This window comes from Rhineura floridana, chromosome 5 (assembly GCF_030035675.1).
Source record: "Rhineura floridana isolate rRhiFlo1 chromosome 5, rRhiFlo1.hap2, whole genome shotgun sequence".
Lineage (NCBI taxonomy): Eukaryota > Metazoa > Chordata > Lepidosauria > Squamata > Rhineuridae > Rhineura > Rhineura floridana.
The window spans coordinates 23,543,926-23,568,669 of NC_084484.1; the positions used below are offsets into that span (position 1 = coordinate 23,543,926).

General features: G+C 42.2%; 1 protein-coding gene across 1 annotated transcript in view; it reads right to left on the reverse strand.

The window, feature by feature from the left end:
* DIS3 (DIS3 homolog, exosome endoribonuclease and 3'-5' exoribonuclease) overlaps nucleotides 1-24,744 on the reverse strand; it is a 35,411-nt gene that overhangs the window by 4,101 nt on the left and 6,566 nt on the right. The window contains exons 4-20 of the mRNA XM_061629975.1: nucleotides 24,526-24,599; nucleotides 23,255-23,419; nucleotides 21,507-21,677; nucleotides 19,281-19,394; nucleotides 19,061-19,198; nucleotides 18,485-18,631; nucleotides 16,583-16,699; nucleotides 15,322-15,423; nucleotides 14,361-14,425; nucleotides 13,954-14,038; nucleotides 13,133-13,260; nucleotides 7,182-7,268; nucleotides 5,337-5,493; nucleotides 4,488-4,702; nucleotides 2,476-2,644; nucleotides 883-1,041; nucleotides 160-282 (exon numbers count right to left, since the gene is read on the reverse strand). Coding sequence (XP_061485959.1) covers nucleotides 160-282; nucleotides 883-1,041; nucleotides 2,476-2,644; nucleotides 4,488-4,702; nucleotides 5,337-5,493; nucleotides 7,182-7,268; nucleotides 13,133-13,260; nucleotides 13,954-14,038; nucleotides 14,361-14,425; nucleotides 15,322-15,423; nucleotides 16,583-16,699; nucleotides 18,485-18,631; nucleotides 19,061-19,198; nucleotides 19,281-19,394; nucleotides 21,507-21,677; nucleotides 23,255-23,419; nucleotides 24,526-24,599 — 2,216 coding nt within the window. The remainder of the gene's footprint in view (nucleotides 1-159; nucleotides 283-882; nucleotides 1,042-2,475; nucleotides 2,645-4,487; nucleotides 4,703-5,336; nucleotides 5,494-7,181; nucleotides 7,269-13,132; nucleotides 13,261-13,953; nucleotides 14,039-14,360; nucleotides 14,426-15,321; nucleotides 15,424-16,582; nucleotides 16,700-18,484; nucleotides 18,632-19,060; nucleotides 19,199-19,280; nucleotides 19,395-21,506; nucleotides 21,678-23,254; nucleotides 23,420-24,525; nucleotides 24,600-24,744) is intronic.

Genomic DNA, 24,744 nt, shown 5'->3' on the forward strand with positions numbered 1-24,744 from the left:
GGAAATGTTGATATTCCCCTCAAAATTCCTAGGTATTTTTGTCCAAGAAGGAAATTTCAAGTCTGTCTCAATCTTTGCTTTAGGATCTATTAAAACCATTACACAGTGTTGTGACTTCTTGTCACCACATCGCTTTCAGCCACTAAGCCAGCAACCTACCTTGGGTTCTACTAGGGCCATGCGGATTTTCTGGTGTTGAATATTGGAAGCATCTAACATGATGTTCACTTTAACCTTGTCAAATGTATAGAAAGTTGTGCCTTCCACAGTGAGAGAGGGAATCTATAAAAAGGACACTATTATTTTTTACAGTTCAAGGCAGTATTGCTTAATGTATGTACTGTAAATTAAGTATTTGATACATTTAAGTCAAACACAGGTAAGAATATTTAAAAGTTCTGTTTTTCAGGAAATTTTGGTTTTCAGGAAATAGGCAAAATATACCAGTTTGGTTTATGTAAGGATTTGGACTGCTATCCAGGGACGGACAGAATTCAACTGAACATCCAACAGAGTAATCTGGCTAGATTCCTTCAGATAGCTCAATCCATCAAACTGCAAGCATTGCTGAAAACACACACACACAGTGTGCACACATACCTGAAACTTGCTTTCCGTGAAACATATCCAATGCCAAACTCACAAAAACCATTTTAATCTTAAAATGCAGCTTAGTGGTGGGGAGTTGTTCCCACAGCATGACTCTGCATTTGCTGTTTCACGCTGGTTAATACTGAGAGTTTCAACTTTGATGTGAGACTAGTTTGACAGACATTCAGTCTGAAACAGTGAACCTTGCAAGATACAGTTTGTACAGCTGGTAGCAGAATTAGTGTGATTTCCTGTCTAAAAAGATCCTGTACAAAAATTAAAAAGGCTTACCTCATCACTGTACAGAAGTGCTGGTTTTGGCTTATCTTTTTCTTCAAAGAAGACAGTGCCTTCTAAGCCATATTTGGGAATTAGAACTACAATTGCATTCTTTCGTACAAACAGAATGTATGCCTCTTCATTCACCACACCTTTGCTTTTGAAAAATAACTGGGGGGGGAAGAGAGATTAAAATCATTTTAGCTGTTTTAAGCTATAAGAAATTATCTTCAATGAAAGTCTAGAAAGAAAGAACTGATACATACTTTCTACATTAAAAGCAACATAAAAATGACAAAACCTCTTTTTTAATATGTATGTACCCTTCAATTCAGAAGGCTTTGAGGTGCTTGGAATGTTTATATTAAAACAAACACCTTCAAATGGTGTTCTTCCTAGCATTCATACTGAGAATGTTGGCAGGGATGTGTGCGCACACATACATTCACATGTATGCACCTTGTAGCAGTTCTTCTTCCTCTGGCTGATGACTGACCAGAACACCTCTGAAACCACAGGGCAACTGACACGACTGCAGACTAATGGGAGCTCCATGCAAATTAGGGGTTGCAAATCCGTCGCCTGTGGGCACCATGGTGCCTATGAAGGCCTGTAGTGCTGCCCCCAGAAAACAGCCCAGAATCTGAAGGTTCTTTTTTGTTTTAAAGTAAGTCTCTAGTTATAGAGCAAAATGTACAGATATCCTTCTAAACAATTTATATGAAAAAAGCCAGCCTTGCTGCTTCTGTCAGTGTTATTAGCCAAAGAGTGAAGTCAGATCTGTTACTGATAAGAGAATTGTTTGGACACCGGGCAATAGGAATCCCTCAGGAATCTTGGAATCTCCAGTTTGCCCTTCTTTCTCTAGCTACTTGTGCTGTGTTCACCTGAGTGCCTACAAATTATTTTCTGCAAATGCTGCTACAATAAGTGTAGGTGAATGTTAAAGAATCCTCTCCCCACAAAATGCAAATGTGAAAACTTTGCAAAGAGGCTCAGGCATGTTTTCTGCTTTTCAGGAGCTAAAGACCAGGGACTCATTGAGAATTCCCTGTAGTTAACTTACATTACAATGGTATACATGTCTATTCAGAAGCTATCCAGGGACGGACAGAATTCAACTGAACATCCAACAGAGTAATCTGGCTACATTCCTTCAGATAGCTCTTTGTATTTCACTGGGTTTACTTCCAGGTAAGTGGGTACAGGATGGCAACCTAGGCTTTGGTTTAGTATTGGCACTTGGGAAACAGGGTTCTTATGCCTTTAAAAGCTGTATGGCAGGCAGAAACTCAGCAGGCCAACTGGTGTAACTGGTGTCCCCAGCACTCTCAAAATTTAAAATGTACCCTCTGGTCCAAAAAGGTTGGCAACCCCAGATGTAAATTCTCATGGGTTTTCCAAGATAAGAAGAGGGTATACATTTTAAGGGGGGGGACTTCATTTTAGCTCATCTTTTGGCTCAAGAAACCCCCCAAGACTGCTAACAATATAAAGCTATTTAAAAACTGCACATCACAACATGAAGATCCTATGCATGGCAACCATCCCTCCAACATTCCTTAGTTCCCAAATGCTTTGTGGAATAAAAAGACAACCATTCACCTGAGTATGGAAGGCAACAGAAGCTCTCTGGGCATACTGAGCCATTTTATGCCTGTAATTGAGATTCTTACACAACTCTGCCAATTTATGTTTATCTGTGAGGTCAGGATAAGTACTATCAGCTCCTATAGCCACAGCCAGTAGTCGATGCACTATAATATCTGCATATCTGCAATGAAAGAAAAAAAATGATCATGGACAAGTGAGAGCCCACTGCAGTTTCTTTCAGGTACATAAAAAGTTCTGTTAAACATTCAGGTTTTGCAGCTCAGATCTTATGAAGTAGTTCATTTGTTAACTACAAGCAATGGGAACTACAGAGATGCACAAGTGGAAGCCTGTAATAAAATGTTGCAGTGTGTCCCTGCCTCCTCACAGGAGTGCCCCTGTTCAGGGCTTCAGCTAGTGTGGAACAGAAACCATGTAGTGCTGTTCAGGACTCATGGGGTGGGTGGGGAGACTACTTCTCATCTACTACTTCTACAACTACTTCTCATCATCCTAAAATCTTCTCTGCTGAAGTTAGGAGCCAGGTGTCAGTCCCAAACCAGAGTACTTAATTGCTTTGGTTTTTCTGGAGGGGGGTGAGGGGAGAGATACTTAAGTATGGAAAAAAATATGTATTTTCTCTTCTCCCATTCCTGATTCTCTCTGCTATGTTTGGGGAAGTATCTCATGAAACATGCCTGCTCAACTCTAATCCTCCCTTCAGGTTCATTCCTCCAGGAAAACTGCATTTCGTGCAGAGGAGCGATTTTTAACCTCATGGAAAAATCTCACTCACTGCTTCCATTTAAGTTTTGACGCATTTGATTTCTGCATTATGTGAAAGGTCAAGATCTTATGTAAAAACATCACTGCAGTTTCAGATTGGAAACTTGCTTGCATCTATTTTTCTGATAAAACATGCCATTTAGCTTTATTATCCATTTATGTCCCAGGCTATGGTCTGAAGGCACATAAGGCCAGCTCCCTGCAGGTCTGGTCAGTGCCTGGATGGGAGACCGCCTGGGAACCATATGTAAGCCGCCTTGGGTTTCAATCATGAAAAGAAAGGTGGGGTATAAATGTAACAAATAAATAAATAAGTATGATATGAAGCAGGATTGCCATTGTTTTTCGTCAGTTCACCTAAAAGACTATTGAGGAAAGTATAGCCTTTACCAACTATCTTCTGTCGTCTTCCTTCTTTTGCGTTCACACAGGTGCCCTTTAAAAGCAGTCAGAGCTATGCGGGAGGGGGGGCTGTTTTGTATAATCTAATCCCATGTGGCTGGGGTTTGTATATGAATGAGGCAGTCACATGGATCTTTTCCTCTTTGTCTGTGCCTGAAATCTGTTGGAGTAGGAGTGAGTGTGTGTGTGTGTGTAAATTACACAGGCAGTACAGTACCGTACCAACGAAGAAAGCTTTTTCATCCTAATACATCTTGTGGTATTTCTGCTTATGATCCATTTGTTTTATTCAATAGCTGTCCACATGTTTGCATGGTGTTTTTCTAAACTTTCATTCTATTGTTACCAGTATTGAAGAAATTTATATTTACCTATTTTCCTGTGCACGTACCCAGGCCTAATCCCTATCTGCAGCATACTTAATATAAACCATTAGGGACTTGAGCAGGACAATCCCCTCTTTTCCCTCTCTTCTATTCCTACCAACTGATACAGTCAGTATTCAACAGGTCCCTAAAGGTTCAAAGCACTTTTTTCCACTCAAGATTCCACACCCAAGATCTCATTCAAATCCTTTTCAACTACTTCCTAAACAAATCCAAAAAGGTAAATGGTTCAACATTCTGCAAGATAGACCCAAAGTATGCATAGAAAGCAAGCAAAAAATATGCAAATTTGCCATGTTTGCACAATTTGGAATAAAACTTCACAATTTGAGCTAACAAAAACAATATTAGAAAGTAATTTATCCTAGAAGAATTTGGTAGAAAGTGCATCTGTCAAACTATTATTTTAACACACATTTCTTTCTCCTCTGAAAATTTCATAAACAGTACCTTCTGATTGGTGAAGTAAAATGTGTATAAATAGGAGTTGCTAAACCATAGTGGTGAAAATCATTGTCCATTCCGGAGCAAAAGTAAACAGCTTGCATCATGAAGCGAGTAGCCAAGATACGTAGCAGAGTGTTTAGGTAAGGAAAAGAGGGAGATTCTGCACTGTCTAGGGAATCAGCCAGTGCTTTTGCTGAATCAGTTTTGATTTCCAAACCCTGTAAAGGGAGGGAAACAAGTTGCTTTGAATATTTCACAACAGATTGCTATAGTTTAAATATGTACTATTGAACATACTGCTGAAGCAATCCAAGGATCTCAAGTATGATGCCTTGAGCCCTCAGAGGAAAAGCTGCATGCAAAGATGGCAAATAAACCTCGAAACACAGTATGCATCTTAACTATAACGGCATCTAATAAACTCACAAATTTAAGAATCAGTATTGCTCCCCTCAACATGGGTTCAAAGCCAAGGTAAAGGAAACTAGAGATGGCCAAGCTGTATCACTTTGTTGTCTACAAATCAAGTACTCATGAACTTTAATTTAGATGTCAAAAGAAGGACCTGGATTCAGACGCACACATGCAAAGCACTTTCTTGTGTATACAGGGAGGCAAGCCCATGTACTACCGCCAAATGCCACTGTAGACGAACCCTTGGCATTCAGGAGTAGCACTGGGATTGGGGTGCACAAACGGCTTTGCTGGAAATAGGGGTCTGAAAAGCTGTAGTGCATGTGTGAAATAAGACATGTTGTATTCTGATCCCAGCCAGTATACCAAGGACAATGTACAAATCAGTTTAGAACATAACACTTTTATCTGTTTTGGTTCCAAGTATTAAGAACTTGCCTTAGACTTTGCTGCCTTCACGAGGATGTCATAATTTGATGGAGGTGGTGCAGGATGCTTTCTTAGCAAGGCATGCTCTGAGAATTCATCATAGATCTTTTGTGCTACAGATATATTAGCAAGCAACATGAACTCTTCAACCATAGAGTTGGTTTCTCTGTTAAGAGGAAACATTACAATCATAAGAGGCCAGAGAAATCTGATACATTTGTTCTGTACAAGCATGAGGAATTCACAGATGAATTTTAAGTAAGAGTATTCTTGCATATTAATTATACATGATACACAAATGTCCTTTAGACCGGGGTGGGAAACTTCTGGCCTCTGGGCCCATCATGGCCCTTCAGAGGGCACCCATTTGGCCCGAGGCCATTTTTCACCTGGTGATGTCAGCTGATGGGCAGGACCTTCTAGTAAAGCCTGCTGCATGCTAATCCCTTCAACCTCCAAAAAGAATCAGCATGGGGCAGGCTTTTCAAAAAGTAGGGTCTGCTTGCTTTTGCTCTGTGCACAGCAAGAGCAAGCAGACCTGTTTTTTCTTTATCGCTATGCAACAGACCAGTACCTGCCAGAGACGATGTCTGCTTGAATGTGTAAAAAAAGCAAGCAGACACAGGTTATTTTGGAAAGCCCGACCTGCGCTTCCCAAGCCTACCTGTGACCCTTCCTTTCAAGCTCTGATTGCTTGGAGATTGAAAAAATTAGTGCAGGGCAAGCTTTGAAATCACAAGGTATTTTGACAGGTGGGTGGGGTAACCCAGCTGTCGATCATGTGGCATCACAATGACACAATGTGATTGACAGGTGGATTGCCCTACCCACCTGTAAAAATTGGCCCTCAGAGCCAAAAAGGTTTCTACCCTGCTTTAGCCAATGGTCCCTGTCCCTGGGATCTAGTATCAGCTTGCAACTCCTATCAGCGGCATTTGCTCCTGTTGCCTCTGGGCTCTCAGTGCCCCCCAATTATTATGGTGCTTGTCCGTCCCTCCTGCTTCTGGGGGAAGGCGGAGAGGAAGTTTATTATTTATTATTTGATTTATATCTCGCCCTTCCTCCCAGCAGGAGCTCAGGGCGGCAAGTTCCATCACACAAGAGTAAATCCTTGTACTGATGAACAAGTTACTTGAATACTGCCCATTATCTCTTCTCCAGGTCCCTGTTAGCATTCTCCTGCAGTGCAGCTTTCAAACTGTCTTCAACAGCAGCCCCATGCAAAACACTTTTCAGTAATCCAACCTAGATGTTATCAGGTCATGGGTAACTGTGGCCACATTCCCTTCTGTCCAGGAGGGATCACGGTAAGCAGATCAGCATTAACTGTTAGAAGGCCCACCATGTGACGAGGCTACCATCTCTTAATATTTGTGTAGCCAATGTTAGATGGGCACATTCAGAAGTTGTAGACTAAAACATATGAAATTTGGCAGGCAAACAGTCGGTTTTGATTATTTTGTACACTAGCGGTACACCAATGATTCTCTGTAAGTTTACCAAAAAAATAAAGTATTATTAAGTCCATGTCTATAGTTTACATGTCTATTTCTTCCCAATCCTCATGACTTCTCCATAGATCGACCTTCTTGCTGAAAACACTAATCAGAATAGTGTACTGGAATATATTCACAAATCATGATTTGATACACGCTCAAGGCCATGTTCTGTAATTTATGTTGATGGCATGCAACTAACTAGAGTGAAGTGTACTTTTGATGCTTTGCTATTTTGAAGTAGCTTCTGGTGTGCAGTGCTGCGTTGTGCACTTTGTGTCTCCATTACGGTGCACTGCAAAAGGAACTCTTCTGAACAAATAACTGTACCACAACAAAAACAGTAGATAAAACGTACTTGAGCTCCTTTGTCTGCAAATCAATAGGATCATGGGTTTCACTATCCATGTGGAAGCGGACTTCAGGTGAAGAAAGAGTTAAAGCCCTAGAAGGCAATATATATGAACAAATTAAATATTTTACAGAGCCCATTTTAAAAGTACACATTTTTAAACACATGCTTATACAAATAAAAATCTGCAGATATCAGTAGAAAATATCAGTAATTGCCAGCTGTTTATTACTGACATCATTTTCTATTGACATTTAATCCGTCTTTGGAAATTGCTAAATTCTTTGCCACAACATTGTGGCATTCCATAACTCAGCTTTTCTCAAGCTAAATTCAGAAATTTGCTCTGAAAGTACTGTAACTCAGCCTCCCCATATTAGGCAGGGGGATGCCCCCTTTTTCTCCCTGCACACCCACAAACTCTTCTCCAGAGGGTACTCTTCTATTGCAGCAGACTGTGAAGATTCACAGAGGACAGGAGAAGAGGGGGACATTCCCTTGCAACTGGAACAACAGCATTGGCTATCAACCTGAATTATTATTATTAACTTTGTTTTTCACTTTCTAATTTCCTTCAACACCTCCTCTATTCCTTTCCCCTCAAAGGAGGGAGACCTTGCTTCCCCCTTCCCCCACTGAACTTCTTTTATTTCCTGGCTATCTTTACTCAGCATGCAAGGAGTTGCTGGTTTTGGCATTGGTCCAATGCAAAGGCTAGGCTATGGCATGGCTAGTGGGCAGGGCAGGCTGTGGCACTGAATCCCACCTGAATAGGGCTTTAGAAATGCACCAGACACACTCCTTTTGCAGCGTATTGCAGGGGATAATGGTAGTAGTGGGCAACCTGTATTTTGGAGAATGGACCATTGGTCTTACTTGAAGGGTGATTTTCCTAGGTATCCTGCCATCACGTGGGTATCAGAGCCATCTAGCGTCCGAAGGCAAGAATGTATTGAAGTCAAGACCTGAGGCATCAAGCCCCTCCCACTCCAGTTCATTCGACAAGTCCGCAGTGGTATATCTGAGAAGTACAAAAGGCCCACAGGCCTACCAGCAAGGAAAATAGAGATACTGTCCCCAAAAATAACACAGAACTACATTCATTGTAACAGATCTAGAAAGGTCTTGATTCAACTAGACAGTGCAAAACAGTACAACTCTGAACAGTTTTAATTGGAAAGGTGGTACAAAATACCCAGACATCCTTCAACAGGGAGGGCCGTGATGGCAGGATACCTGGGAAAATCACCCTTCAGGTGAGACCAATGGTCCATTTTCCCCAGATAGCCTGCCATCACGTAGGATGTACCAAAGCAGCCCCCAATAGGGAGGGACCACCCACTGATTACTTGTCAGAAAGAACCTGTTGCAGAACACGCCTTCCAAAAGAGGCCTCGGCAGAAGCGTAACAGTCAATCTTATAATGTTTTATAAAAGAATCTGGAGTAGACCATATAGCCGCTCTGAAAATCTCTGCAAGAGGTGCGTTGGTTGCGAAAGCAGCCATAGTGGCTGCTGACCTAGTCGAGTGCACCGTTATCTTACTAGGTACTGGAAGCTTAAGCGACTCATAGGCCAATGCAATGCAGGCGCGCAACCAACAGGACAAAGTAGAGTTAGCAACCTTTTCCCCCAGAGTTCGTGGGTAAAAGGATACAAACAATGAATCCGTTAGTCTTATGTCCTGGGTTTGAGACAGGTAGGTCTTGAGGGCTCTCTGGACATCTAGCGAATGCCAGGCCTTCTCCAGTGGATGGACAGGATTTGGACAGAATGAGGGAAGAACAATGTCCTGGTTTCAGTGGAAAGCTGAATAAACCTTGGGGCGAAAGCCATAATATCACTGAGTCCTTAGGAAGATGCAGAGGTGTCAGGCTCAGGACAGTGCCCCCAACTCTGAAACTCTCCTCGCCAAGGTGACCGCCACCAGGAACAGGACCTTGAAGGTCAACAGTCATAACAGAACTGATTGAAGGGGCTCAAAGGGAGGGCGCTGCAGGGCTTGCAGGACCTTTGATAAACTCCATGAAGGAAAATGGTGACATACTGCCGGTGACAGCAGGGCAGCTCCCTTCAAAAATCATTTGATAAGTGGGTGTGAACCCATTGAACACCAGGAGATGAAACGGAGAGAATAGAAGATATGGTGGAGGCGTGGCGACGCAAGGTGTTCGCCTTAAGACCCATCTTCAGACCTCTATGTAGAAACTGCAAAACCTGTTGCACATTTGCTTGAGAGGGTTGGAAGTCCTGGGACTCACACTATTTGGAAAATGTGAGCCAAGTACTTTGGTAGATGCAAGCCGTTGACGGCCTCCTAGATGCCAGGATTGTGTCAACAACCTCTTGAGACAGACCTGCATGGATCTAATGTTCCCGTTCAAATGCCAAGCTGTCAGACTGAGCCATTCGGGATCTGGGTGCCATATTGGACCTTGTGACAACAGATCTGGCCGGACTGGCAACCTCCAAGGATCTGTTACCGACAGAGAGAGAAGATCGGAAAACAGCAAGATCAGGACCAGTTGGGCCCTTTCGCGTCGCAGCTTCCTCAAAGTCCTGCCCAGTAACTGTATTGAGGGAAAGGCATATAGGAGGCCGGTCGGCCACGGTGTCAACAGTGCATCTACAGATTCCGCGGTGGTGTCTAGATACCTGGAGAAATAGCAAGGAAGCTGGTAATTGTGATTGGAGGCAAACAGGTCCACCAAGAGGATGCCGAACTGCCGTTGGAGAAGGCTGAACACTACCGGGTGAAGTTTCCATTCTCCCGGGATCACCTGTTGTCTGCTGAGCCAGTCGGTCGTCACATTCAAAACACCACTGAGATGTTCTGCCCTCAGTGACTAGATGTATTTCGGCCCAGTGGAAGAGTTGAGACACTTCCATCTGGAGGAAATGTGACCTGGTTCTACCTTGTCTGTTCAGATGCGATTTCACACATGCATTGTATGTCCGAATTAGTACATGGTCCAAAAGGAATATCAGTTGAAAATGTTGAAGGGCCAGATAGACAGTTCTCAGTTCCAGCCAGTTGATGTTCCGACTCGCTTCCGCGCTGGACCAGACAGACACCCTGAACAAACTGGAAATTGCAGTGGGGCCCCCAGCCGTACAGACTGGCATCTGTTGTTATCACAATCCTGTCTGGTTCTCGGAACAGTGTTCCCTTGCTGAGGTTTCGGACTGTTGCCCACCATCAGAAGGAAACACGCAGTGCAGGATCTAGGTGGATTGCCTGGTAGTTGGACATGGCAATGTCCTGCTGGAAAGGCAGTAACGCCCACTGGAGGAGTCGAGTATGATGCCGAGCCCATGGTACAATGTGGATGGTGGAGACAAACATCCCCAGAGCCCTTGCCAGAGGCATTACGTCCGCACTCGAGCGACCTGCCAGGACCAGTGCCATCTCTCTGATGGCTACAATGTGGTCTGGTGACAAAGAGGCCATGGCCTGTGTGGTGTCTAATATCGCTCCCAGATGCTGCAGTTGCTGAGTTGGCTGAAGTTGACTTTTGTTGAGGTTGACTAGCCAACCGTGTGTGCGCAGAACCTCGAGAGAACGGTGAACGTGAAAACAGGCCAGGTCCCTGGATCCCACACGAATCAACAAATTGTCCAAATAGGGATAAATATACACACCCTGGAGGCGGAGGTAAGCCACCAGGATGAGCAACACTTTGGTGAAGACTCTCGAGGCTGATGAGAGTCCGAATGGCATTGCCTGGTATTGAAAGTGCTGGGGGCCAAAGGCAAACCGTAGGAACCTTCTGTGAGCAGCACAAACAGGTACATGGAGGTAAGCTTCTTTGAGATCAATGAAGGCCAGAAAGTCCCCTTCTTGTAAAACTTCTATAATGGACGCTAGGGACTCCAGTTTGAACCACTGATACTTCACAAAACGGTTGACAAACTTGAGGTCTAACACCGCCCTCCATGACTGATCTCGTTTGGGAACAGCAAACAGGAAGGAGTAAACCCCTTTCGACCTCTCTGCTAATGACACTGGTTCTATTGCAGCTATGTCGAGGAGATGAGCTATAGCTTCCTGCATGATCCAGTCCCTGTCTCGAACTCTAGGAAGAGGAGATGGGAGGAATCTGTCCGGAGGAGTTGACCAAAACTCTAGTTCGTAGCAGTGAGAAAAGGTATCTCTGATCCAATTGATCTGTGTCAAATGTAGCCAGTGGTTTGCAAACCGAAGCCATCTGCCTCCGACAGGGATGGCGTCAGTATTGTCTGCGTTGATGAGCTCCTCTACCATAAGAGTAGTTCGAGGCACCTGGACATCCCTGGTACTGACCTCTACCTTAAAAACATTGTTTGTCCCAGGATCCCCTGGAAGGATGGAATTCGGTAAATCAAGGATCGCGACCCCATCCCCCAGGCCGCGTACTCAGGGCTGAAATGAGCGGTATGGAGTGAAGTGTCTGAACAGCCTGCCATCATCCTTCCTGGCTGTGGCCAATACTGGCTTTCAATTATCTTTGGGGTCCACCAAGACTGCTTTGAGAACTTCCTCTCCGAAAAGTAATGACCCAGAAAAAGGTACCCTCGAGAAGTTGACCCTGGCCGTAGAATCAGCATCCCAGTGTCTTAGCCAAAGAGTACGCCGAGCAACCACCTGTGCTGCTAGGGTCCGTGCTCCCAGCTGAGTTGCATCTAAGGTGGCATCAGCCACAAATGCTGCAGTCTTATGCAACTTCACCAGGCCCTTCCTGAGCCTGACTGGATTAGGATCATCCAAGAGTTCGTCCAGCCACATCATAGAAGCTCTTGAAAAGATGGAAGCTGCAGCAGATGCCCAAATAGTAAAGGCGGTAGCCTCATGATTTCTCCTTATGGCTGCAGTAGCAAGCCGGGTGGGGGGGGCGCAGCCGCGGTCTCCCAACAGCCACAGTAGCAAGCCGGATGGAAGAAACCCTCGCCACGGGAGACACTAGGCAAGCCGCCAACAAAAGCTGCAATGATGGGAACCGCAACTGTGAGCTCCTAGCAGCCAAAAAACACCAAGCTGCCGCCTGGATAGAAAGGGAGCTGGCGGCCATAGCAGGCTTCACTGCGGGCTCCTAACAGAAGGAGAGTAAAATAGTCGCTGCTGCGAAGGAGAGCTGGCGTGGTAAAGTGGGGCTTGGCGGACGAAGGAACGTCTCCGCCTGAGGGGGAACGGCAACCACCGCTGCCCCCAAAACAAACGTCTCCGCCTGAGGGGGAATGGCAGCCACCGCTGCCCCCAAAACAAACGTCTCCGCCTGAGGGGGAACGGCAACCACCGCTGCCCCCAAAACAAACGTCTCCGCCTGAGGGGGAACGGCAACCACCGCTGCCCCCAAAACAAACGTCTCCGCCTGAGGGGGAATGGCAGCCACCGCTGCCCCCAAAACAACAAGGGTGAGGAAAAGGTAGGGCAGGAAAAAATGGGGAAGACCAAAACAAAACCCCCAATAAGCCCCAACTATCACAAAGACAAACAGAGAAAGAGAAGGTAGGGAACAAGTGGTGGAAGCACAAACTCACAGGCACAACCCAGTCCCACACTCTCTCACTCACAACATTCACACACACTTAACTTAGTTCTAAACTTGAATATAACAGCCTCGGATGAAGGCAAGAATGAACTGGAGTGGGAGGGGCTTGATGCCCCAGGTCTTGCCTTCAATACATTCTTGCCTTTGGACGCTAGATGGCACTAATACCCACGTGATGGCAGGCTACCTGGGGAAAAGCTTACCATCATTGATCTTGTCACTGAGGAACTGATATGTTTCTGAGGAACTTCAGACAAGTATGAAACTAATGTGCTATATAGTAAAGGGAGATTTGCTGCTTCCCCCCCCCCTTTAAAGCAGGGAACAGGAAGATCCATAGTGGCAAATGGTAAGTAGCTCTATTGGTTGCAGTGAATCTACATGAATGAAAAATTGCACTGAGCAGAACATGCAGTATGAATTACTTACCCATTATCTATCCGACGCTTCTTAAGAATTTTGGCTAGCTTATTTAGTCCACGCAGACTAGTAGTAATGTCATCATTCATGCTGGCAGAATCTATTTTCATTTGTGCCTCCGCATATGTAAGAGAAGCCTACAGAGAAAAAAATATATAATAAAAAAGAAGCCATAAATGTAAGGGTGACTCCTAAATGCAACCAATCTGAATGCCACAAATTCAAAAATCAATTTCTGCTAGATACACCGACTGCCAAAAATCTGCTGCAAGTTTGCATGGGCAACTTCATTCATTTAGAAACTACCTATGAAGGGACAGACAACTGGCTTTGCTACTGATTGGGATCATTTTTCTGCCATTGTATAATGTTCATTAACTTTTCTTTTGTTGAATTTTAATTGTATTTTCATTGCTTTTTTTGTACACCACCTTGAAGATCCTCTGGGTTAAAAATTTCAATATACAAGTAAGTAAATAAGGAAGTTTTGATTTTCAAGACTCCAGACAAAACAAAGAGGAAACTTATATTGTTAGATCCAAAGTTAGTCATGCTCAAAATAGACCTACTTAAATCCATTGGGTTTACTATGAGTATGATTTAGTTTTGTTCAGATCTGTTACTGAAGAAATAGAACTATAATGATTTCAGCCATTCAAATCCTCTGGACTGTGGCAGGATATATTAACTAAGTTTAATGTAAAAGCATAATTGTTTCAATGACCCTGGTTCTCTATGAATCTTATTGAATATAGTCCCTTGTCAAGCTTAAGCAGGACTTCAAAATTCAGCACTGGTTTTTAAATATTCAAAATAAAATTTAACCTTACCTTGGAATTAATGACACTTTTTGTAAATCTAGTCCTCAAGATTTCAGCATTGCAATTCATTTCCCATATACAGGAAAATGCAAGCCTAGGAAAAAGAGAAAAACTTGCTGATAAAACAGGAAAATTTACTTGCAGCTGTCTTGAATCTAAGGTGCTCTTGCATGAGCAGAAAACCTTTCTTCTCATGCAAGCCCCTTCCTTCCTCTGCAATTTCCACCAAGCTCCCTTCTTGCTGCAGCCCCCCCCCGCCATCCTGTTCCAAAGGATCCCCAACCTTCAAAAGCGCGTCCTTGATGAGCACAGGACACCATAGAGGGAAGAGAGGTGGGAGCACCCCATTCTGTGAAGAGGCATTAGAATCAAAGCCAATGTCTTGAATATCTAAAAACTTGCATCCACACAATTACCTGTCAACATTGGATCTCAATGAACACAAGTTAGAACTAAGGAGCTCTGGAACCATATCAATCCTCTGCAAAAAAAAAAGCCATCAACAAGATGATCACAATTATTTAAATCAATATTTTTCATATATACTCTCACTGTATATGTTTACAGAACTATACTCATTGGTTACTTTGATTAAGAATAGGTTATTAATCTAAGGCTACCTATCTCTCATTACAATTCCCAATTTTTTATCAAGCTTTCCATGCAGAGGTTTCTGTATCAGTGTACTGGGTTTCTCCTTTGGTTATAATTAAAGTCTAGTCTCATAGGTATTTTATTAACCAGAATTTGCCCACAAGTAGCTCAGTACAAGGTGTATTATATAATGCCTGCATTCATTAAACCAGGAGGAAGGTATAGCATACCACTACCAAAATAGATGGTGATGAAATGCTTTGTGTATTCAAGTGTGCTCAAGATATACTCATGATTCAGCCAGCATGGCAGGCAATTTTTACAAGATAAAACCTGACTGGAAGTGCCTTGGAACAGGGACCTGTATCTTTATGCTTTAAACCATGTTACAATACCAATATAATAGTAAGTTACATATAATTATACAGTTCTAGGAAAGCATCTATTAATCCAAATTATGTGTTTAAACAAAATGCTCAGAGAAGAAAAAACATCTGAAAGGTTTTAAGGACATTAAAATTTTTTACTACCTTTTCTTTTCCTTTCACATAATTTTGACTAACATAAGGTTGTGTTTAGCTTAGCTCCCTATTTCCCCCCAAATGCATTTATCATCAGTAATCCTTGGGCTGACAGCAACTATCCATTTTGGGTTACTTCTTTTATTGGGAAACTGCCAATCAATAATGATCATTTTCAAGATTAGAATGTATTCATGTCTGGAAGAAACCAACACAAGAAAAAAAATTCTCATCTGAAGAGAAATACAATAGGAAAATATACCTTTTCACACAGATACACAGTTGTGCCCCTTTGGGCCGATTCTTGGTCCAGAGCATTTCCTGGCCGAATAAAATGGCTGACATCTGCTATGTGTACACCAACCTAGTAAATAAATAGGTTACTCAGAATTTTCAAAAGTAGACATTTTATAGAACCTCTCGCTACCTCAAGGGATCAATCACACACATTTGTATCTCTGATACATATTATCTTTTACTTCTAAATTTCCTTGTTACTTAAAGCCATTAGAACTCTTCTGTTCTGTTGATAAAGTTATTGTATCTGTAACATACTTCAGATTGTAGGGAAATAGGGCAAGAGCAACTCCTGTTTGGTTTCTTTTGTTTCTACTCCAGAAGGAAGATAAGAGTTAGAGTTCTCCAGCTGGCTAGGCTTGCCTACCTTTACCTGTGCTCTTCCCTGCCTAACTGCCTTCCACTGTAAACTGATATGCTCAGGGAAGCTGACCTGCTCCTCTTTCCTTTGTTCTACTTCGACTGTCTGAGGAGAGAGGAGATATCTGTCTTAGTTCTCTCTCCTGAACCATGTGGGCAATACCCAAGACTGGGCATTGCGCCTCCAACTTAATTAGTTAGTTAGAACTAGGTATGCCTTTCCTATCTACTATGTATTTCTATTAATAAAGTAGCTTTTTCTTAATTTACTAAGTCTCAGTGATTTAAATGCAGGATACAAGCCTGCTTCTTAGGTAAATACACACACTGACACATGCAGCTCAGACCACTGAGTTACTTTGCATATTCATAACACAGATAAAGTCAAACAGCACAAGCCTATGCATGTTTACTCAGACATTAAATACCACCAGCTTCAAATGTGTATAGGACTGCAGAATTTGTTTGGAACTAGAAAAACAGGACCGAAAACACACAAACAAAAAAAATACTATTCCACCCCCATACATATTAAGCCAAAGCAACAGTCCTATATTCATTTATACAAGCTTGCCTTCAATTACACTACGCATGTAACTGGTTGTAAAACTGCAGCCAAAGAGTGCTCATAATGCATAGCACAAAGTGTGAGCATAAGCCATCCACAATCCTGATCCTGATAAATATATCCAGAAGGGGAGAAATTGTTTGTGTAACTGTTTGTTATAGGGCAATGGGTGTTTATCTCCCTCCTTGGGTTCTTTTATTCTCCCATTTTCACATGCAGAAAGCAGGATGCCCAAGACAAACAGGAGGACTTAGATATAGATAAAAATGCATGTCAGCCTTTCATTGGCACTACTTACCTCTAGATTTCCATTTTCCAGATCTCTACAGTGCAATGCATCATCAATATCAGTACAGCCAGGGGGATCCACACTGCATACACACAAATGCCTCAAGTCCTCTCTAAACTTCATATCCTGAAATTGTATTTTCCAACAAATTTTTTAAAAACTACAACAGACATTAAATTATGATCTTTATGAAAAAAGTTTACACTATTTAAGAAACTACTGTTAATTACCCAGTTTTATAACTAAGAGTAAGATTAGCAACCATGGAAGATGACAAGATCTAGGGCCTTCTCAGTGGTGGCCCCCGAACTATGGAACAGTCTCCCTGAGGAAGTACGCCTGGCGCCGACTCTGCTCTCCTTTCGGCGCCAGGTCAAAACCTTCCTATTCTCTGAAGCATTTTAAATTACACTGATTTAATTTTAAAAATGTTTATTGTGTTGGATTGTTGCTTGTATTTTAGTATTGTTTTGTTATTTATTGTATTTTTATGCTGTTTTATGTTCACCGCCCAGAGAGCTATTGCTAGTCGGGCGGTATATAAATTTAATAAATAAATAAATAAATAAATAAATTACCGCTCATCTGTGGCAGCAAAAAATCCCAAAACAAACAAACACAACCCGAGTCTCACAGCACTTTAAAGACTACAAACATTTTGGCACATATAAGCCATAGCCTGTTTTTCAGAAGCATAAATTGGTCACTTAAATGCATAGGTATATGGACCGTGACTTATAACTCTTAAACATTTAAAAAAAGTAAAGATGAAAGGCCAATCAATGCAAGAGAGAGCAGGAAATAGGTCACATTATTATGCAGAACACAAATACATACAAGTTCCAATAAAATGGATACACGATAGAATCAGAAAGGTACAATGCACTCCAATGGCATATGAAGGTGAAGGTGTCCCCGCACTTGTAGTGCGAGTCGTTTCCGACTCTTAGGGTGATGTCTTGTGACGTTTACTCGGCAGACCGTATATATGGGGTGGGATTGTCAGTTCCTTCCCCGGCCTTTCTTTACCCCCCAGCATATGCCGGGTACTCATTTTACCAACCACGGATGGATGGAAGGCTGAGTGGACCTCGACCCCTTTTACCGGAGATTCGACTTCCTCCTTCCGTTGGAATCGAACTCCGGCCGTGAGCAGAGCTTGGCTGCATTACCGCCGCTTACCACTCTGCGCCACGGAGGATCTTGGTATACCAATGGAATATAGCAAGATGAAAAGTGTAAAAAGTCTCAAAAGAGTTCTGAAATGGCAAAGACAACTTTTTAAAAAAGCGTAAAACATTAGAGTTGAAAATCCCCCATCCTTATGGAGAGTGAATCCAAATAGGTACTTTTCTATTTCCATTATTATTTTTCGTTCCTGCTGTGGGACAAATTGCATTGCAAAGCTATGGCAGAGAAAGGTGATGTTAACAGGGCTGTGGAGTCGGTACGCCAAACCTTCGACTCCGACTCCTCTATTTTTCTACTGTCCGACTCCGACTCCACCCAAAATTGCTTCCAACTCCACAGCCCTGGAAAGGGCTGTAAATGTCTTTTTAAATTGGAAGCTCTCATAGGAGCATTTTTATCGCTGCCTGAATATGTGCTGATCTTGGCATCACAGCATTTGTCTTCATCTGGGTCCTGTGTCATACACTGACACACAAAATGTTTTCCATCTTGAGTTATGGTGAAATGCTCAACTACAGCTGACTTCATGGGAAGCTTCTTTGACATTTTGAATTTATATTTTAAAAAATTTGTCAATCAAAATTTATTTTGAAGCCGGAGTCGGAGTTGGTACATTTCTACCGACTCTGACTCCACCCAAAATTGCTTCCGACTCCGACTCCACAGCCCTGGGTGTTAATCAATTAATGTTTTTGCATGTAATCAGTGCTCTTACTATACCTGGTCAGAAATGCTCCAGGGCATCTTGGGCAGGAAGCTAAGAACAGCCTGGGAGAAAGGCTGGTGAGGGACATCATGTTCAAGCAACAGGACTTCAGTCTCAGTCTCCTTGTCTCCAGCTGCTCCTAAATTCTTTACAAAATGACCCTAAACCAATACACATCCTCATTAATATGAACAAAGTTATTTTAGAAAATATGAATATTAAAAACTATTAAAAGTAAAGACTAGGTTGCAATCCTATGTTCAACTTAATTGGGATATTCAATTCTCCCTAAACTCAGTGAGGATTACTTCCCAAGTAGGCATATATCAGACCTGGCTCTAATTTAAGTACAAGAGCCTCTGCTTTTCTGAATCAGAATAAGAGTAACTCAGGTTACATCCCTCAACTGTGACAGGCTTGAGTAATTTTGTATACAGAATGAGAGGTTGTGGCAAACAGCTCTAAGGCCACATATTACTACATACAACTAAAGTGGCTTAACTTAGCCTCTTATGTTTTCATGTAACAACTTAATCACCCAGTTGGTTTGTTAAATCTTCAGAGGCAATTCAGTTTCATTTCAGACTTACATTAGGATATCTTGAAGTTCTAGGCCAACCATCAATAGCAACAATAATTCTTTGTCCTTCAAGTACTGAAGCCTGTCTTGTTTCTATTCGAATTCGAGGAATTCTGCGATCAGCTGGTGTAAATAAATGCCGCCGTGCCTGTAGGGAGCAGGGGCAAGGGCTTTAATTGAAATAAGGAATGCAATTAATAAAGCAGGCATTTAGCCACACTTGCTCTTACCTCTTTTATTTGTGATTTAGAAAGCATGCCACAGAAAGGCCTCCAGTTTCTTTTTATAATACCCACAACTCTGCCAGTTGGGCGCAGCATATTCTTGTTCCCAAAAGTCTTCAGCTAGGTTTAAAATATAGATATATTTATATATTTACAGAACTGCATTTAAACTTCCAAGTTTAAAAGACAACCAAGTGGCCCAACCCTGCAATGCTTTAGTAGCAGAACGGTCATGTTCCGGGTGACATCTTCTATTATGACATCATTTTACCCATTCTTTGACAACAACCTCCCCTACAGCATTCTGAACAAAGCATTAGTATGATTAAGTCCCAAACAAGGGAGGCTGTGTGTTCTTAATTCTACATAAGCACAAGAGTTGATGAAAATCAAATTAACATTTCCAATGATCAAGGCTTTGATAGATTGAGGAACTCCTTGTGCCTTCCCAAGACTAGCAGCAGAAGAATAAAATAAAGATTCTGCATTAAACTAGATCAAATTCTACACATAGAAAAACTGAATTCTGCAATTATAATACCATGGAAGTGAATAATTTGTCTCTTCCCATTTTGTCTTATTAATTCTGCATCTACCAGTCCTAGAGAAGGCCAAGGGGTACCCAGTGGTTCAATGCAGAGGTAGCTCAGAAGACTTTTTTCAAAGCCAGAGCACCACTGTAACTGATCAACCATGCTTGCTCTGGGAAGTGAATGATGGGCTAAGGAAGCTTTTACATTTTCCTACTGTTTGCGGCAGATTAGCATAGAAGAATATAATCAAGCAGAGACTGGACACTTTTTCCCTTTTATCTGATGGGGCTCCTGATTCATGCCAAGTAGTTTAAATGGCAACACTTCTTTGCAACATTTTTATTTATTTATTACATTAATATCCCACCCTTCCTCCCAGAAAGAGCCTAGGGTGGCTCTTACAGCACTGTAAAACATATTTAAGACATTAAAACAAAGTATCTTTAAAAAAAAATTTTTTTAAACATCTTAAATAGCAATTCCAGCACAGACACGGACTGGGATAAGGTCTTTACTTAAAAGGCTTGTTGAAAGAGGAAAGCCTTCAGTAGGTGCCAAAAACATAACAGATATGGCACCTGTCTAATGTTTAAGAGGAGGGAATTCCAAAGTGTCAGTGCCACTACACTAAAGATCCGCTTCCTACGTTGTGCAGAACAGATCTCCTGATGTTATCTGCAGGAGGCCCTCAGTGGGTAATATAAGGGGTAAGACGATCTTTCAGGTATCCTGGCCCCAAGCTATATAGGGCTTTGTTCACCAAAACCAGAACCTTGAACATGGCCCGGTAGCTCATGTGCAGCCAGTACAATTCTTTCAATAGCGGGGTGACATGTTGGTGATACCCTGCCCCAGTGAGCAGTCACGCCGCCATATTTTGCACCAGCTGCAGCTTCTGGACCAACCTCAAGCGCAGCTCCACATAGAGTGCATTACAGTAATCCAGCCTGGAGGTTACCAGTGCATGGACAACAGTGGTGAAGCTATCCCCGTCCAGAAACGGCTGCAGCTGTCTTACCTGTTGAAGCTGGTAAAAGGCACTCCTAGGCATTAAGGACACTTGGGCCTCTAGCAACAAAGATGGATCTAGTTATAAGTTAAAGGTTGCATTTCAACTGGCAGGAGATCTTTTCTTCAAGCTCAATGTGTTCTATCATCTGACTTTTTTCCTATAAACATCTATTCTATGACTCAGCTGATCTTAATAAATTGCATATTATGCTAAATACTATCGCTCTTTGGAGAGTATGGGTATGCATGTGTATATATGGATCAATAAATCTGCCCACATTTTTGGACTCTCCATGAAGGTATGGCAATGGGTGCCATCCTGATGAGCTCCTGCACTTCAAAAATTTATCAATACACCACGGTGTACACAGGGGCCTCATCCCCTTGGCCTTGGAAAATCTTCTGAAGCCCCAGCCGGATTTGAACATTTCACCAAGAATTTGCCCATACTTCAAGCCCATTTTCCTAGCGAGAAGGGAAAGTTGCCTTTGAAGAAAAAGGCTGAAATTCTGAGAATGCTAAGTTTTGCCAAATTGTTTTTTCTGTGTTTACATGGAATCACAGCACACATGCACCCTTCTGATAGTTGATCGCTAAATGCAATTAAGATGCACAGATTGATAAAGCAGTCGCTGCAAAATTAAAAGTTAAGTGCAGAATAGAGAAACCTGGCATGTTCATGTCATACAGTTTTTTCTTTCTGTTCTTCTTTTTCCACATCATCCTCTTCACCCTGACCCTCATCATCAAGCAAGACCACAGAGGATGGTGCTGCCCAGGCATCTTTCGACAGAAGTTCCACAGCTACAATATCTTCATGCACTGCACGGTTTAAGTTTCTAAGTCCCTGTATTATTACCTGTCAGTATGAAGTAAACAATTAGTTTTAAATATTATAAAGGCAACTTATGAAATCACACACCACCCAATAAAAATAGAAAAATTCCCATCTGTATTCATGTTATCCATTTGCCTTGGAAACGCTGTCTCCCAAGAGACAGGATGGATGTGTTCCCAAAGAGGTCTGAGGTGAGAATGTAAAATTTGTAATTGCTCTGTTGTTAATTGCAGGTTGCTTGCTACAGTAATCTTTTCTTTCTTCCTTTCTTTATTCATACTCCACCTTTCTTTTCATGATAGAAATCCAAGGCAGCTTACATAAAAATTGGTTCCCAGGCAATCTCCCACCCAGGCATTGACCAGACCTGACCCTGCTTAGCTTCAGCAGGGTGCTGGCCTCATGTGCCTTCAGACACAGGAGCACACTGCAATCATACTACGTAATTCTAAATGAACTTTGATACTTCAATCCTGGTTACGATCAGAAATGTACAGTGATACCAAGTCTTAGCTTGCTAAGCAAAGGAAATATGAACAGCAAGATGCCAGTAAGTCCTGCGTATAACCTTGGAAGCAGACTTGGGTAAGCTGCTTTACCAACAGTCTTAGTGTATATGTAGTGCCTAACTATAAAACAAACCAAAGTTTGTTATAAATCACAATCCCATAGAGATGACAGGACAGGGCAAACTAATATTCGGAAAAACAAAGTAAATGTTAGGAAAAAACCTTCTCTTTCTGACGTAAGGAGAGGAGAGGGTGAGAATCTAAGTCTTGTTGAAGTATATACTAGCTTATGTACATAGCACTAAACCCAGCAGCGGCTGGCACAGTGCCACAAATGCCCTCCTGACACTGGATGGAGCAGGATGACAATGAGGATGGGACTGTGCATATGTACTGATGGAGGCAACCCGGCACTCCTGCTGGGGCACGCACTCTGCCCCATCCAGGTACACAGCACTAATGCTGGTGTTGGGAGGGCAGCTTGCAGCACCACCCCACCCGCTCCTGGCTAAACTTCAATTTAGCACAAATATATGCACACAGCCAGTGCAGCACATATAACAATGCCATTGATGTGACTGTAGACTTATATCCCTTTCATTAAACATCATACACATCAATCGAAGGTGAAATGTTGTGAGTATTAGAAAGCATATTGATATAAAACAAGAGAAACTAGGAGCCATATAAAAACTAGGAAACAAGATTTGGTCAGAAAACCAAGTGTGGATTTCATGTCCCTTGTGCCATCCTGCCCGCAGCAGAACGATGATAGAAGTCAAATAGATCCTAACCAGATGGACTGAAGATGTAAATTGTATTGATATAGCCTGCAGCATGAGCCTAAGCATGCTGATTCTGAAGTCCCGCTGACATTAACTGAAAAAGTGTCTGGTAAACATTTTACAATTGCATTGAGGAATAGTAAATTCGCAACAGATTTTTTAAATGGTCACACACCTCTTCTGCCACTCCCACCACACAACCATTTACCTTCATTTAAAATGTGCAAAAATCCAGAAAAAAGTATTCGTACACACACCTTTCCCCCAAAAAAGGACTTCACATGCAAATATGCATCAAACAAACCTCTCTCTCATCTCCATCTCCGTGGACCCAAACTGTAGCTTCAAGGTAATTATCTCTGTTAGCTCTGAAGGTTCCTTGAAGGTAAATGCCAGACTTTATGCCCTGCTGCAATTTGCTGAGGGCAAGATGCTCTGAGAAAATTATCCTTCCACTTTCTATTTCATTCTGTAAGATCCATATGCAGATACAAGGAACAGTTAGCAGGATTATTGCTCTTAATAATTAATTTCAGCAGGAAAGTTTGAATCCACCAGGTTGGAATGCAGAATTTAACTGCGATATCTTAATAGTAAGACGATACATAATAGGACAGTCTTTCCCAACCTTTGGGTGTCCAGATGTTGCTTCTTGCTTGGCTACAATTTCCACTATTCCTGACCATTGGCCATGCTGGCTGGGACTGATGGGAGTTGTAGTCCAACAACATCTGGGGACCCAAGGTTGGGAAAGACTGGAATAGGTTAAAATGGAGAAAGCGAATATGACAGTAGTAACCGCCCTACTTCTTAACCTTCCTACCAGCTGTAAACAATTAAGGACACAAGATGTTAAAAACAAACAAACAAACAGCCAATTTCAAAGTACTCAAAGCAGTAACAGATCATCATAATCATACATCTAACAACAATCACAGATGAGTTGTATGCAGCAGTGGCTTTGCTTTAGGGGAAAGCACTTTGGCTTGCATAGGTCGGGACATCCAATTTTTGCCAGCTTCCCACTCCACCCCCAAAATTGCTCCTAAGGGTTGGGAGGCCCTCTGGAAAACAATGGGATATGGCACAGAGGGATGAAGTAGGTAAGAGTGACTGGCAAAAATTGGGTCTCATGTTGTGCAAGTTGAAGTGCTTTTCTCTAAAGCAAAGCTGCCACTGAACACAACCCTTTATTTTTACATTTTTACTGGGGAATAAGTACTAAGCAGGAGTGATTCTACCAAGCTGATTATTTTAGAGCTGGGTTTTCTTCAGCAACATTGACAGTGCTACGGATGATGTAACTATAGTCTTGTGCTTGCATGAGTTCAGAAGTAGTTCTGTGCCAGTCTTCCCACCCTGCTTCTTGCCATATCAGTGTCACCAAAGGTAAATGAAGACCCCGTCTGAATAGCGCAAAGAGTGACTGATTCATACATTCCATTCTGAGTTTTCCCAATAATCTTGAGGAGACAATATTTTGACAAGGCTTAATGGCAAACTTTCTACAATACTAAAGTTATATTACAAACTATTCATATTCCAGAGACTTTTACTCAGAAGTATGAAACATACCGCTTCATCATTTAAGCAAGCAAGTCTATCCACAAGTTCAGGATTGGCTATCAAGCTCTTTACGTACTCTTCACCTACAAACCATAAAATAAAATAAATCATCAGTCATAGGCCAAGCAAGTCGTTTGCGTAGCAATTAAAGTTTTGTATTAAGTTGTTTACTGCAGCAACAAATCTCCAGTTTGAACTGTAAGATGTACACAGCAGTCCACAAATTAC